This window comes from Lynx rufus, unplaced genomic scaffold (assembly GCF_022079265.1).
Source record: "Lynx rufus isolate CCGP_SWC_20201006 ecotype Redwood Valley unplaced genomic scaffold, mLynRuf1.p SCAF_1, whole genome shotgun sequence".
NCBI lineage: Eukaryota > Metazoa > Chordata > Mammalia > Carnivora > Felidae > Lynx > Lynx rufus.
The window spans coordinates 11,314,542-11,331,097 of record NW_025814823.1 but is presented as its reverse complement, the minus strand read 5'-3'; the positions used below and the strand labels follow the sequence as shown (position 1 = coordinate 11,331,097).

The 16,556-nt window shown below is 37.4% G+C and overlaps 1 protein-coding gene across 3 annotated transcripts in view; it reads right to left on the bottom strand.

The window, feature by feature from the left end:
• FRY (FRY microtubule binding protein) overlaps positions 1–16,556 on the bottom strand; it is a 263,906-nt gene that overhangs the window by 127,789 nt on the left and 119,561 nt on the right. For all 3 annotated transcript variants that reach the window (XM_047078564.1, XM_047078572.1, XM_047078581.1), the window contains exons 13-16: positions 16,231–16,339; positions 13,981–14,067; positions 4,608–4,779; positions 3,112–3,244 (exon numbers count right to left, since the gene is read on the bottom strand). In XM_047078564.1, coding sequence (XP_046934520.1) covers positions 3,112–3,244; positions 4,608–4,779; positions 13,981–14,067; positions 16,231–16,339 — 501 coding nt within the window. The remainder of the gene's footprint in view (positions 1–3,111; positions 3,245–4,607; positions 4,780–13,980; positions 14,068–16,230; positions 16,340–16,556) is intronic.

Sequence of the window (16,556 nt, the reverse complement as noted above, 5' to 3'; positions counted from 1 at the left end):
CGTGTAAAAAGCACACTGCACTCATTCCTACATTCAGCATTTAAAAATGGGATTTTAGTGTGTACAAGGCATAGTGCCTCTAACAAGCACAACATCTGGAAGCTTGTCTCTCTAGCAAGTTATATTTCTCTTCTGGAGTCCCCACTGTCATTAAAAAAAAATTAAGTGCTTCTAAAAATAAGCCTTTCATAACGTCAGGTAAACTCCTGAATTCTATATGGTTGTGCATCCAATTCTGATTTGTAAAATTACACTGATGAGCCTGACCTCTATGGAGATTCCTTCCCTCTTTTTATTGTCTTGACAATATGAACGCTTAAAGATAATTAGTGTCTTCTATATTCTGCTGTAAAATCTGAAGGAACGCTAAATTTTGTGAAAAATTATTTCAATTTTGAGTTGCTTAAATAGGTAACTGATTCTTAACCACATATTTTGTCAATAACCTTTATGAAAAAACTCAACCACCCATCAAATCCTTCAAAAAACCTAAGTGATAAAATATAACAACATACTTAAATTCTGATAATTCAGTCTTCCGAGAATAAATATAAAACTGTCACGAAATTAGTGCTATTGTAGGACACAGAGACAACGATGAAAGTGCAAAGTAGCATAAAGTCATTCTCTTTTGGAATATTAACTGCGGTCAGAACAGAAATGCAGCAGGCAGGATCCGCCCTGTCTACAATCAGACAGAAATTCCGCTCTGTGACATTACTCTTTTGCACGGCTTTGTTTAGGTCTGTCAAGAGTGAATACAAAACTGTTTATGTGGAAAATAAAACACAAATATGTTGACTTCACAAGTGCTCTGCTTTTGCAGAAAGTTATAGGATTGTTTTCTCTCCTTTTCCATAGTCCTTTCTGCATAGTCCTCCTCGTACGAGGACCGGAGAAGGAGCCATTGCACAGTGGGTTTCAATCAACTGAAGGGAGGAGGAGCCTTCAAGTGCCATCCTCAATAACTGTACAGAGTTAGAGCTTAGTGATGGCTCCTGATCACCGGCAACACGGTGAGTTGTTTAAATAGCCATTCTGGCTTGCTCCCCAGATGTTTTCAACAGCTGGGGTTATTTTCCTATCTGTTGGAAAACAGATGACCCTGCTGGCCTGAAGTGTAAGGCAGATTCCACGAGGCCTCCAAGCTGATAAAAGAAGCCCAGATTAGAAACTCTAATGGGTACATGATTTCCTTCTACTACTGCAGTCCTTGCTTTCTGGGCTTTTATAGGAAGCAAGTGAACTTCCCCCTCTCCCCATAACATAATTTTTATTAATGGGTATTATTATTGTCTTCTAGCATGTACCACGAAAGGGATGAGGAATGGGAATGGAGCAAATAGAATGCTTAATGTTCAAGTTCACATCCTAAGCAGAACGTGGCAAAGCGGAGGATTGCATATCAACCGCAATGATGGTTTCTGTTAGTGTGGTGTGGACCTTCCCTGTCTTGTCCGAAATGCTTATGTTTCCCTAGTGTTTCTCTTTGTCTTCTGGAAATGTGGCAACGAATTATTTCCTACTCCAGGATCTGCCTCAAAATGTAGCATAGAAAGTATTCCCAGCCCTGTTTGGGGGTCTTGTGATGACTGAACAGGCAAAGTAAAGAATCATCTTAGAAAAACTTTAAGGTATTGGTTAAAATACAAACAAAATGTTTACAGTTACATTTAAACCTGTACCTTTTTATGGTTTTGAATATACTATTTTGGTCCTGACCCTATCTTAGGATCTCTTGATTATCAATATAGTTTTTCTTTACAAGTTTTTCTTTACCGTTTTTCAGGCAAACAACCATATGGCAGAAGTTTTAGAAACACGTCTTTTATCTTCTACATTATCAATTGAAAATTGCTTCAATATGTTAAAAAAGAATGTACTAATGAGGTTAAAGGTTGACAATCTGGCCAGTTGTGAGGTTGGAACCGGAGCTGGAGACAATACATTTGATGTTATTCATCTTGGTCAATTTTAATTTTTGCGATCATTTAGGGTGAAATCTAAAGCAACGTGATCATTTAAAACAAATGACTGGCAAGCTGCAGGATAATATGCATTGTATTTTTTTGTATGACAAATACATATATGCATATATTTGTGTCGACGTAAGGAAAGTTCCTAAAGGAATCACGCTGAGTCAAGCAATGGTCGTAGATTTCAAGTGGAGCTCCGAGGAGGAGGTTTTAATTTTAACTTTAGATACTCCCAACTATGTATTTAGAATAATTCTGTATGTTTTACTTTGTCTTATCATGTATTGTTTTGTTTTGTCATACTTCATTTTTGAGGTGCCTGCCATTGCAATAAAAATACACACCCACAACATGAATTTCCCTGTATAGGTAACAGTTTTCCAACACACTGTGGTGTTTGGAACTGGAAATGCTGAGGAACAAAGGAAACTTTCCCGGTTATATTTTTGGAAACTTACGCCACAGGTGCCACGTATAATTTAATTCACAGTCCAACAACAAAGTCTGAACTTTCTTGAAGTGTGAAGTTATAGCCTAATCCTAGTTCCTGCCATAACGAATCAAAAGCAGCAAATACAAGTTGCATGAGTTTCTTCTGCAGAGCTCTAATTACAAAGCTGCATCTTAGATTTGGGCTGAGCACATTGGATTTCAAATGAAGAGTTACATTCACAACTATAAATTATTCTTCTAAGATTCAGTATTTCTATGACACGGTCGCATAGAGACTATTAGGCACATGGAATGCTCACGGGTCAGGAACAATCACTAGAAACAAGTGAATTTGAAATTTATAAAGATGGAATGTCTGTAAACTGGTGATGTCACTCTGGCACACAGGCTGTGACAGAGCTAGCTTGGGAGCAACTTGTGGACCACTGAGAGTCTTGGCCTCCCGTTTCTAACTTACTGGCCTAAGGACACTCGAAATATAACTGAAATAGATCAATCTCAGGTTTGACCTTATTTTCAGCCTTAGTCAAATATCGTCAAGGTACGTTTTTACTATCCTTGGCACTTCTCAGAACTCTGATGCTAGGAAGAGAACAAAATAGTGAATAAATGGGAAAAATCTCTGCTGGTACATTTTGGCTAATTAACCCTTCACTGAAAACTTAGTCCTCACTCTACTCACGTGATCATGTCTTCAGGTTCTTTGTTTAGCATCTGAACATTCGTTAGCATCATACACCTTCCCACTTCTTTATCGAGGTGCCTTAAAATGTTGTCCACAGCTTTTCGTACTTGGGAGTAATACAAGGACATTCCTGGAAAATGTGCATTATGGTTACATCTTTGACTAAATCCATCAAGGAATGAGATCCTAGTTTGTTCCTCCCCCATGACATGTTTTTACTGAAGACCATCTATGGGTCAATGACTTCATTAAGCAGATTCTAATTCAATCTAATTTCTGTAGAATGCTTGGTATAGTGTCCTGAACTTGGTAGGTGTTCACCGAATAATCACTTAAATTTAATAAATAGGAATTCTCATACGTCAAAGGGAAATGCTTTCCCGAAGAGTTAAAATAAAAAGGAAATAGGTAGCTTTGCTTTAGAATTTTTATGTTTTTGGTTAGTACAAGAAAATTCACCATCGTTACTGATGATGTGAATAAAGAATAATTGTTATTTGGGGTTGGGATTTTAATAAGTTTACTGTTCTCTGAAATATATGTGTAGATTTTTTAGTAAAATAAACAAAAATGGCTTTACATCACAAATTTTAAAATGAAGTAAAACCTATTTTAGCTATAGTATTTTTACTGTTCTCATTAAATATAGTGTCAATGTTCTACAGTGGAAGTCAAATATATGTAGCCTATGTGTATTTCATGCATGTATATGCATTTCATATATTTATGTATATAAAACAAATGAAAAGCAAATTGCTTTGCATTTAAAATTTGTACCTTAATGAAATAATTATTAATGATTATTTTTCATACATTAAATCTTTCTGAACTCAATTGAGCATTTCCTAATTAAAGATAAACATTTGAAGCAAAAAGTCTCCTCAAATTTCCCTCAGATCTTTGACAGAGGAATTATTTTAACAAAGTTTGTAGGTTTCTAAATTCAAGTATTCAACAAGAAAGAAACAAATGCAAAAAATCACCTCTTTGGATTAAGATAGCTAAATTAAAAAGACAATAGTCTCATGTAGGCTAAACCCACAATATGACCTGGCATGTGTGGGATGTGGAATGTTTAAAACAGGGATTTAACTAATTTTACTGAAAAAAAAAAAAAAGAAGGAAAGGAAGTATAAAAATGAATGGACTAACAAATGAATATTTATATGGTTGCTTTTTAAACAGGATATCTACCAAAGGACACAGATGTCTCAGAAATTTACTGTAAAATGTAGATAATCAATATTAGAAGTTTGAAAAGACCGTAGATAAAAGTCTAACATTTAAATGGCAAAATGTTTACCAGGAAGTTCCAGAAAGTTTAAAGGGCAGTAAAACAAAGCACAGCATGAATCATTCAAAACAATTAATGTTGGAATGTTACAGCTACTTGTATAAAAATGTTTTAACAGTGTACCTCACTGAGGGTAAGTATCCATTGGTCATTAGAAGGGCTTACCAAGGCCCACCTCTAACACATCTCTGAGACCCACCTATCATTTTGGCTTCTTCCTCAGTTAGCGTTTTACTCAAATATGTTTTCTTCACTCTCAATGTGTTTCCTGAAGGGAGAACAGCTCCTGTCACCGGCATGGGGGGTTCACCGTCTTTCTGCTGCAAGCTATCGGCTATTACTAAGAATGCCCGTAAACCAATGTTCATTCTCTGTAAGAGATAATGTGTTCATAATAAAAAGAAAAACCCAATTATTGTAGTGGAATTAAACCATCGGCCTTTGAGAGAAGTCAGCGTGGCTTGCTATCCAGATTAGTATGAGAAAGTAATTTAAAAGGCACAAGAATTTAGGCCAAACCTATGAACGTTAAATTGAGTTTCTGTCACTATTTGTTGGCACAGCAGAGGAAGACAACCGGAAAGATTTTCACCCTACTTGGAGGGTACGTTTGAGAGGGTCATGCTCATCCTGTTTGGGGAATCCTGGTGAACCTCAAAGGGAAAGGCCTTCATCCTCTGGAGCAGCTGCAACTAAGGGAAACTGAGGTAAACAAAGGGCTCATAGGTCTCCTGAGGGAGAGAGATGCCCTGTGTGTTAATTCACAAAGACTGAATGAAAACAAACAGGAGTTACAAATGTGAATCACAAAATAAAAATGGTCTGCTCTGAATTGCAGGTTGATGACTCTTGATTCAAAAAGACTGGCAAGTTTGAAAATAAATTTTAAAAGTTCAATGCCGCTGAACTTGTCACTGATAAAAAACACATGGGCTTATAAGAAGAAATGTCATTCGGGGCCAGATCTTTATCATCCTCAGGCTCAGGAAAGGCATAATAGTGTCTCTGAAAGATGACTGAGAGATAGTTGCTACCAGTAGCAATGTCTTGAAAGGTCAGAAAGTACTAAAACATCTGTACTTCCTTAATGGCCATGTGTGATGCGTTTATACTCAAATTTTCATGAAGTAATACAAGAATACACATTGCATGAAGTAATGTTTCCAAAGCAGGCTACTACCTAACAGCAGAAAATAATAATTATTGCTACCAACAACGATACTCTAGTTATAATTTACTGAGCCCCTAAAATCTATCCAGAACTGCTCATTAGTTCCCATTTCAAAAACAGCCAGGAAGGAAAGTGTAATTATTCCTATTTTTCAGGTGAAGAAACTGAGGCCATACAAGAAGTAGGTGGGAAGCTATACCCAAGTCAAGTTTGCCCCAGTTGCCTATTCTGTGATATAAGATTATATCCTATAACAAAAAAACAATACAGACTTCTTTTCATTTTGAAACCATTCAAGCTTCAAGGGACACTGATATTTTAACCAGGATTTGGTGAACAATTTTCTGGCTCATTGGTGCTGATCCAATGTGTACTTTATGATTTTATAGCCTTCAATAATATTCTGTCTCCAGTTTCTAGAAGGAAACAGTATTAACTTTAAAAGATTTAACTGTGTATTAAAAGTCCATTCATTTCCTCATTCATTTTAGTAGTTCATGACATGTATTCTAGGCTTATGTATCTTTCTCAAGACATAGTAATGTTTTGGGTGAGGAAGTGGAATGTTCAATTCGGGAAATGCAATGCAAATAGAATAACTGTGGATTGCTGTCACTGGCCAAGTCTGTTATTTGCAAGTGGTATATCCAATTTATGAACTGCCCTGGCCAGTTCTCTGTTTTCCTTCCCTCTGGATAACACTGGGACATATATTTTCAATTTAGCTTCACAATTTCTTTTTGTATTTTATATAGTTTTGCATCGTACCTCTCCATTTTATTATTTGTCTACTCTTAGGAAATTATTTAACTCTTCTAAGTCCAAGTCTCAGCTTCCTTTCTATAAAATGAAGATAGTGAGACCTAGTGATCATGCAGGGCTATGGTAAGGATTAATGCCTGAAAAGTTCCTGCTGGTAATTATATATTCTTAGGTTTGAATCTACACTTGATTTTTTTAAAGTCAGGTTTATAGAGACATAATTTGCACAGAGTAAAACATACACAGTTGCACAGTTCTTTGAGTTTTGAGAAACTTATACAGTCAGGTAACTGTCATCACATTCAAGATATAAAGTTATTTCCATCATCCCCAAAAGTTCCCTCATGCCTCTTTAGAGTCAGTCCACTTTCCATCCCAGCCTCTGACAGTCATTGTCTAATTTCTGCCTTCTAGTATCTCACCTTTTCCAGAATGGAATGGAACAGTACATAGTCTTTTGTGTCTTGCTTCTTTGACATAGCATCAAGCTTTTGAGACGTTGTTGCAATAGAAGTCATTTGTTCCTTTGTTTGTTTTCATTGCTGAATAGTATTCCACTGCATTGATGATGCACACAACTTGTTCAGCCACTCACCAGCTGTTGAACATGAGTTGCTTTCCTATTTTTAGTTATATCAATAAAGCTTATTCTAAAATTTATAGGGAAAGTATAAGGAATGAGGATAACCAACAGAATGCTGAAAAAGAAGAAAAAAATTGGAGGACTAGTATGTCCTCATTTAAAAATGTTTATTCTATGAATAAATATTCATAGAAACCTTTTTGGAACTTTTGGAGCTTTAATTTCTCTTGGATAAATACCTTGGAGTAGAAATGGTGGCTCATACAGTGAGCGTATGTTTAAATTTAAAGGAAATTGCCGAACTGTTCTCTAAAATGGTGGTGCCTTTTTGTGTTCTCACCAAAGTAGTATCAAGTTCCAGGTGCTCAACATCCTTCTCAGCACGTCTCAGTGTGGTTTTAACTTGCATTTCCCTCAGGACTAATAATGAACATCTTTTCATAGGTTTATCGGACATTTGTATGTCTTCTTTGGGGAAGAGGCTGTTCATTTTGCCCATTTAAAAAATGGAGTTCTTACTGTTGAGCTGTGAGAGTTCTTTATATCCTAGATACAAGTGCTTTATCGATATGTTTTGCAAATAGTTTCTTCCCAGTCAGCTACTCTATGCTTTTTAACAGTCTCTCTTAAAGTGCAGACACATTTTTATTGTGATGATGTTTGATTTACCAATTTTTTTTTTTTTGTAATTCATGATTTTTGTGTCCTAAGAAATTTTTGTCCACTCAAAGATTACAAAGATTTTATCATATGTTTTCTTCTGGAAGATTTATAATGTTGGATTTTACACTTAGGTTTATGATACATTTTGACTTAATTTTTGCTTATTGTGCAAATTATGGGTTGAACTTCATTATTTTGCAAGTGGATGTCCAATTGTTCAGCACCATTCATTGAAAAGGCTACCCTTTATCCATGGAAATAACTTGAAAATGTTGTTGAAAATAAAGTGGCCATATATATGTGGGTCTATTTTTGGAGTCTCTTTTTTGTTCCATTAGTCTTTAAAATCACTTTTCTGCCAGTACTACGCTATTGTAGCTTTTCAGTATGTTTGGAAATCAGGACATACTAGTCCTCCAATTTTTCTTCTTCTTTTTCAGCATCATGTTGGTTATTCTAATTCCTTATACTTTCCGTATAAATTTTAGAATAAGTTTATTGATTTCTATAGAAAATCCTATAAGGATTTTAGCTGGGATTATTAATGGGATTATCGTTTAACATATATAGATTAATTTGGGGACAACTGACCTTTTTATAGTCTTAAATCTTTCAGTCCACAAATAGTATTTCTCTCTGTTTATTTGGGTTGTCTATGATTTTCCTCAACATCTTTTACTTTTCAGTACACAAATCTTATATATAATTGTTAGCTTTAGTGCTAAGTACTTTGTTTTCATTGCTGTGATAAATTGTTCAATTTTTTTTTTCTTTTTTTAATTTACATCCAAGTTAGTTAGGATATAGTACAATAATGATTTCAGGAGTAGATTCCTTACCCATTTAGCCCATCCCGTCTCCCACAACCCCTCCAGTAACTCTCTGTTTGTTCTCCATATTTAAGAGTCTCTTATGTTGTCCTCCTCCCTGTTTTTATATTATTTTTGCTTCCCTTCCCTTTTGTTCATCTGTTCTGTGTCTTAAAGTCCCCATATGAGTGAAGTCATATGATATTTTTCTTTCTCTGATGAATTTCACTTAGCATAATACCCTCTAGTTCCATCCACGTAGTTGCAAATGGCAAGATTTCATTCTTTTTGATTGCCGAGTAATACTCCATTGTATATATATATACCACATCTTCTTTATCCATTCATCCATCGATGGACATTTGGGCTCTTTCCATACTTTGGCTACTGTTGATAGTGCTGCTATAAACATTGGGGTGCATGCCCCCCTTCAAAACAGCATACCTGTATCCCTTGGATAAATACCTAGTAGTGCAATTGTTGGGTCACAGGGTAGTTCTATTTTTAATTTTTTGAGGAACCTCCATACTGTTTTCCAGAGTGGCTGCACCAGCTCACATTCCCACCAACAATGCAAAAGAGATCCTCTTTCTCCGCATCCTCACCAACATCTGCTGTTGCCTGAGTTGTTAATGCGAGCCATTCTGACAGGTGTAAGGTGGTATCTCATTGTGGTTTTGATTTGTATTTCCCTGATGATGAGTGAAGCTGAGCATTTTTTCATGTGTCGGTTGGCCATCTGGATGTCTTCTTTGGAGAAGTGTCTATTCCTACCTTTTGCCCATTTCTTCACTGGATTATTTGTTTTCTGTGTGTTGAGTTTGTTAAGTCTTTATAGATGTTGGATACTAGCCCTTTATCTGATATGTCATTTGAAAATATCTTCTCCCATCCTGTTGGTTGCCTTTTAGTTTTGCTGATTGTTTCCTTCACTGTGCAGAAGCTTTTTATTTTGATGAGGTCCCAATAGTTCAGTTTTGCTTTTGTTTCCCTTGCCTCTGGAGACATGTTGAGTAAGAAGTTGCTGCGGCCAAGATCAAAGAGGTTTTTGCCTGCTTTCTCCCCGAGGATTTTGATGGCTTCCTGTCTTACATTTAGGTCTTTCATCCATTTTGACTTTATTTTGCGTATGGGGTAAGAAAGCGGTCCAGGTTCATTTTTCTGCATGTCGCTGTCCAGTTTTCCCAGCACCACTTGCTGAAGAGACTGTCTTTATTCCATTGGATATTCTTTCCTGCTTTGTCAAAGATTAGCTGGACATACGTTTGTGGGTCCATTTCTGGGTTCTCTATTCTGTTCCATTGATCTGAGTGTCTGTTTTTGTGCCAGTACCATCGTGTCTTGATGATTACAGCTTTGTTATACAGCTTGAAGTCTGGGGTTGTGATGCCTCCTGCTTTGGTTTTCTTTTTCAAAATTGCTTTGTCTATTCAGGGTCTTTTCTGGTTCCATACAAATTTTAGGATTGTTTGTTCTAGCTCCGTGAAAAATGCTGGTGTTATTATGATAGGGATTGCATTGACTATATAGATTGCTTTGGGTAGTATCGACATTTTAACAATATTTGTTCTTCCTATCCAGGAGCATGGAATCTTTTTCCATTTTTTTTTTTGTGTCTTTTTCAATTTCTTTCATTAGCTTTCTATAGTTTTCAGTGTATAAATTTTTCACCTCTTTGGTTAGATTTATTCCTAGGTGTTTTATGGTGTTTCGTGCAATTGTAAATGGGATCGATTCCTTGATTTCTCTTTCTGTTGCTTCATTGTTGGTGTATAGGAATGCAACCAATTTCTGTGCATTGATTTTATATCCTGCAACTTTTCTGAATCCATGGATCAGTTCTAGCAGTTTTTTGGTGGAATCTTTTGGGTTTTCCATATAGAGTATCATGTCATCTGCGAAGAGTTAAAGTTTGACCTCCTTCTGGCCAATTTGGATGCCTTTTATTTCTTTGTGTTGTCTGATTGCTGAGGCTAAGACTTCCAATACTATGTTGAATGACAAAAGTGAGAGTGGACATCTCTGTCTTGTTCCTGACCTGAGGGGGAAAGCTCTCAGTTTTTCCCCATTGAAGATATTAGCGTTGGGTCATTCATATATCGCTTTTATGATCTTGAGGTATAATCCTTCTATCCCTACTTTCTTGAGGATTTTTATCAAGAAAGGATGCTGTATTTTGTCCAATGATTTCTCTTCATCTATTGAGAGGATCATGTGGTTCTTGTCCTTTCTTTCATTGATGTGATGAAGCACATTAATTGTTTTGTGGATATTGAGCCAGCCCTGCATCCCAGGTATAAATCCCACTTGGTCGTGGTGAATAATTTTTTTAATGTATTGTTGGATCCGGTTGGCTAATATCTTGTTGAGGATTTTTGCATCCATGTTCCTCAGGGAAACTGGTCTATAGTTCTCCTTTTTAGTGGGGTCTCTGTCTGGTTTTGGAATCAAGGTCATGCTGGCTTCATAGAAAGAGTTTGGAAGTTTTCCTTCCATTTCTATTTTTTGGAACAGCTTCAAGAGAATAGGTGTTAACTCTTCCTTAAATGTTTGGTAGAATTCCCCTGGAAAACCATCTGGCCTTGCACTCTTGTTTTTTGGAGATTTTTTATTATGAATTCGACTTCTTTACTGGTTATGGGTCTGTTCAAATTTTCCATGTCTTCTTGTTTCAGTTTTGGTAGTGTATATGTTTCTAGGAATTTGTCCATTTCTTCCAGATTGCCCATTTTATTGGCGTATAATTGCTCATAATATTCTCTTATTATTGTTTTTATTTCTGCTGTGTTGGTTGTGATCTCTCCTCTTTCATTCTTGATTTTATTTATTTGGGTCCTTTCCTTTTTCTATTTGATCAAACTGTCTAGTGGTTTATCAATTTTGTTAATTCTTTCAAAGAACCAGCTTCTGGTTTCATTGATTTGTTCTACTGATATTTTTGGTTTCAACAGCATTGATTTCTGCTCTAATCTATATAATTTCCTGTCTTCTGCTGGTTTTGGTTTTGGCTGTTCTTTAAGGTATAAGGTTAGGTTGTGTATCTGAGATATTTCTTCCTTCTTTAGGAAGGCCTGGATTGCTATATATTTCCCTCTTATGACCGCCTTTGCTGTGTCCCAGAGGTAACATTGTTCGGTTTCTAATTGTTCATTACCATAATATAGAAATACATTGATTTTATATATTTATCTTTTTTTTTTTTTTTTTTTAGTAGGCTCCTTCCCAACTTGGGGCTTGAACTCATGGCCCTGAGATCAAGAATCTCAAGCTCTACCAAATGAACCAGCCAGGTGCCCCTCTATATTTATCTTGTATCCTACAAACTTTCTAAAAAATTTTTAAAATTATTTTTATTTTTGAGAGGCAGAGCGTAAGTTGGGGTGGGGCAGAGAGAGAGACACAGAATCTGAAGCAGGCTCCAGGCTCTGAACTGTCCGCACAGAGCTCAATGCAGGGCCTGAACCCACGAATGGTGAGATCATGACCTGAGCCAAAGTTCGACACTCAACCGACTGAGCCACCCAGGCACCCCTATCCTACAAACTGTCTAAAATAATGTATTAGCTAAGCCGATTTTCTGTAGAGTCTTTGGTAGTTTCTACATATGCAATCATGTTGTCTGTGAATAAAAAGAGTTTTGTTTCTTCATTTCCAATCCTTATGCCTTTTATTTCTTCTTTTTGTCTCTGGTGCTAGCTAGGACATCCAGTTACATGTTATTTCAGGTCATGACAAAAATTAGAGAAATGGATGACCTAGAAACTTCTCACAGATGAGTAAGTTCTTATGATGATGAAGATGCATATAGAAGCCATCTCAGTCTGAACTAAAATGGGACACTTATCTGGAAATTATTGGACTGTTGAGTGGTGATGCACTATAAACTTTGTAGTAAGATAATCATTTACATCTCTAGGCACTGTTCCACAAGCTATTTCCAAAATATGATTTAAGACACAATTTGAATACGTTTCTTGGGCAACTGTGACCTACAACATATTTTATCAAGTGTGACATCTACTTTATAGACTATCCTCATCCTTGTGTGTGCTACTGAGTGAGATCACAGATATGCCTTTAAGCTTCTAATCACCAACTAGTGATAAACTCTTCCATAACCATATAAGCTCAGGAGAAATGGAAGAAGATACTCAAATGTCTTTTTGTAGTTTTAAAAATTAAAAACCCCATAATTCCAATTGTTCTGCACAAAGAGGTTAACCAATTATTCATTGACTGAGGAGTCTGAGGAAAGAATAAAGGGTAAATTTTATTTTATACATGGTGATGATGATGGTAGCTTTCAGTATGTTCTTTTTAGACTAATAACCTGCTAATTCTGAGGGCTGTTAAAGCCATGACTCCTGAGAAGTGAAAAATATTTTGAGAAACTTCCCAGCAGGAGAAGACTCTTTACCTAGGGTTCTGGGCCCCATTCTAGCCCAAATGTTCTGGATTGGCATCAACTCTGTCCCTCTTCCCTTTACCCTGGCTGTGAAGACTGTGATGTCATTAGACACAAGACAAAAACTCCCATTTTGGGGCTTCTCCAGCTGTCCCTAGACACATGGCAACCTTAGCACAAAGAAGAGAATACAGGCTGTGGAACCAGGAGATGTGGTTCCTTTTGCTATTAACCAGCTGCTGATTTCGAGCCTCTGTCCTTACTGACAGAATGAAGGAGCCAGACAAAATAGTACGGTGATGATACGAACATTCTTTTTTAAAAAAACCTCTATGGTGGGTTGTTTTTTTTTTTTTTTTGGTTTGGTTTGGTTTTTTTTTGGTTTTGTTGCTTAAGAGCTTGTAATGTCACAGTATCACAATCATTCTATGAGTGATCTAGAAAAGTATTTTGTTCATTTTCCTGGCAAAAAAAGCTGAAGCTCAGAGATAAATGTCTTAGAGCTAGTTTAAGTGTTAAGGCCTGTGTCAAGGGGCAAATCCAATACTGTTGCCTTCTGGTTTAGCGTTCTTTCTACAGTATCATAGGGAAAAGACTGCAAAGAGGCACCCTGCCAGGCACAGTTCTGTTGGCCACCAGTGTTCTTAAAGTTTAAACTGGGATGTGCTTCTCATTTGCATAGGTCACTCCAACCATGTGTTGTGCCCATCACTTTCAGGATCTGCCTGGCCCTTGAGTTGTGACGCTGCCACAGAAACATAGATCCATACATCACTCGATTTCATTCGATTCTAGTATTTTATTATCACATGCGTTCATTCTTCTCTGTTTCAACACTTCCCAGGACTCAACTTGTTCATCTGCGTCAAAACAGCTATAAGTACTGACTTGTCTAAAAGAAAACACCGTGACCTGTAGTGGCAAATTATCTTTTGGGGCAAGGTTTGCTCTATCATCCGAGCACAGAATATGGTGGCACATAAACTTGCTTTCATCCTAAGTCTGTTCACCCAAAACCTGACTCCTGAAATTCCATCATCTATGATTGTTAGTCAAATAAACATGGACAGAAAGAAACAGAAGACTTTTCAAGAGAATGGCCTTCGCCCTATTCCCCAAAGTCGCAAAGCAAAGGTACGGCTCGGTTAGAAGTACATAAAAGGATCATTTCATTCATACCTCTGGGTTGAGGCTGAAAGCTTTTGCTGGTTTTCCCACACAGAGAAAATCAAAAATAATTTCTTTCATGGCAAAATCTAAGCGTTCCTGTAGTGGAAAAGAGACAACAAAACAAAGATTTTAAAATACAAATTCAGTGTGAAGTGTCTATTTTCACTTTAGGCCACCAACAGGTGGTTGCTACAAGAAGCAAGATGCTGTTCGGTTTTATGCATCAAGAGAATCCCTGAAGGAAGACCATGCCCCTTACAGCCTTGGGTGAAGCTGCCAGTTTTCATGTGATGTACAGAGATGCTTTTGTTATGTAAAATGTGGAATTTAGCCCCTAAAGCCTGGAATGACTAATGATAAAACAAAAAGCAAAAAACAAATCCCCCAAATAACAAATCCCCCAAATGAAAAACCAAAACACTTGGAATGTCTGGGCTTAAATACAGTCTCAACACTTTCTGCTTGTAAAGCAAATGCTGATCACCTCTTGAAACTCAGTTTAAAATATATGTTTAGGGGCGCCTGGGTGGCGCAGTCGGTTAAGCTTCCGACTTCAGCCAGGTCGCGATCTCGCGGTCCGTGAGTTCGAGCCCCGCGTCAGGCTCTGGGCCCATGGCTCAGAGCCTGGAGCCTGTTTCCGATTCTGTGTCTCCCTCTCTCTCTGCCCCTCCCCCATTCATGCTCTGTCGCTCTCTGTCCCAAAAATAAATAAACGTTGAAAAAAAAATTAAAAAAAAAATGTTTAAAAATACCACTGCAAAATGACCATCTTCTCCTATTCTCTAACGTTTCAAATCCTTGGGCTCATATTATAATGGACAATGTCTGAAAGCGAAATGAACAATCAACAAATAAGACATACTATGATTACGTAAGTGAGAAAGCAGAAGCCAGATTCTGATGGTTTGAGACAGTGGCTGCTATGATATGACTGGTTCATTTTAAACAATATTCTGGAATAAGCAAAAGACATTCTCAGGCACGTGATAACTATATGCAGAAAAATCACATTAATTCATCTGCCCAAAAAGCAAGAAACGTCTTTTCCCTAAGAGCAAATATGACAGAGGCATCTCATTATCCGAACACATAGAGAGATATTATACATTACTAGTCTGAAGTAACGACTGACCCTTACATCTTTATCTCAATGTCAATTGTACTAATAGTATTTTCATGCCTATAATTTCCCTTTATCCACACAGCATTCTGAAGTACACTGGGCGAGCATTTCCCTCCACGTTTTATAGTTCATTTTACAGTTCAAGACACAGAAGAAAGACGCTCTCTGACTTGTTTAAGGGTAGAGAGCTGGCTTGTAGCAGAGGCTGAACTGGGATAATTATCTTTTCACATTGTTCTGTAAGTCACGAGGAAGTCGAAGTTGGGATATAACCATTTACCCACAAAGTGTGATTTAAAAAGTAAAAATCTTGGGTCTAAATAGTAAACTAAATACTAAAATCTATGTTTACCATTATTGGACCCAGTTTTTAAGGAAATTAGTACCTGTAAGTTCTTAGAAAAGTTCCTGGCAGGGGCGCCTGGGTGGCTCAGTTGGTGAAGCATCTGACTTCAGCTCAGGTCACGATCTCACGGCTCCTGAGTGCAAGCCCCCCATCAGGCTTTGTGCTGACTGCTCAGAGCCTGGAGCCTCCTTTGGATTCTGTGTGTTTGTCTGTCTCTGCCCCTTCCCTGCTCATGCTCATGCTCTGTCTCTCTCTCTCTCTCTCTCTCAAAAATAAATAAACATTAAAAAATTTAAAAAAAAGTTCCTGGCAAAGAGTAAGTGCTTGATAAATTCTAATATTCCTATCCATGCTTCTTTCTCACGGGGTGAAAGAGCATTTTTCTTTACTCCTCAAATTTCACAAAGCAATCTTTTGATTTCCTCCAAACACCAGACTCTTGGCTTCCTCCTGACTTGCAGAATCCAGAGCAGAGCATCGGGATAAAACAGGGACTGGGAGTCAAGAGGCCCTTTTACTAATCGGTTCTATGGCCTTGGATGAGTCACTTAAACTCTCTCCGCTCCTTCATGTGACAGACGCTGAAAACACTTGACGTACCCATGGCACTATTTGTTTTGAAGAAAAGAAAAAAAAAAGCTACGTGTGAAAACACTGACAACACCATCCTGCAAAGTCTTTCCACATAAGCTATTACTTCAGACTTTTCACCTGGTAGCACTTGGTAGGAAGGAGACTGGCTACTCGAAGGCAGTCAGATCATTCCCACTGCCAGAAGTTTCTCCATTACCTGGGCAATGAACTGGATGATTTTCACAAAGATGTTCAGAGGCATATCCCTTGGCACCACACCACGGGACCCTTTGGGGAAAAGTGTTGTGATGATGGTTATAAGACGGCTGAAAGATAGGGAGAAAAAAAGAGAACACAAGCAAGATTGGCTCAGCTCCAGTTCTGTAAGTGAAAACGGCAGATGTTTCATCTTATCTAAGTATCAGAGAGAATTCAGAAAAAGAAAACAAACCACTTCATCCCTTTTTCGTCAGCATAATTACTCTATCAAGTTTTTCTGCAAAACTAAGGGCAGTTGGAAGATTATAGCCGTGTGCTTTGTTA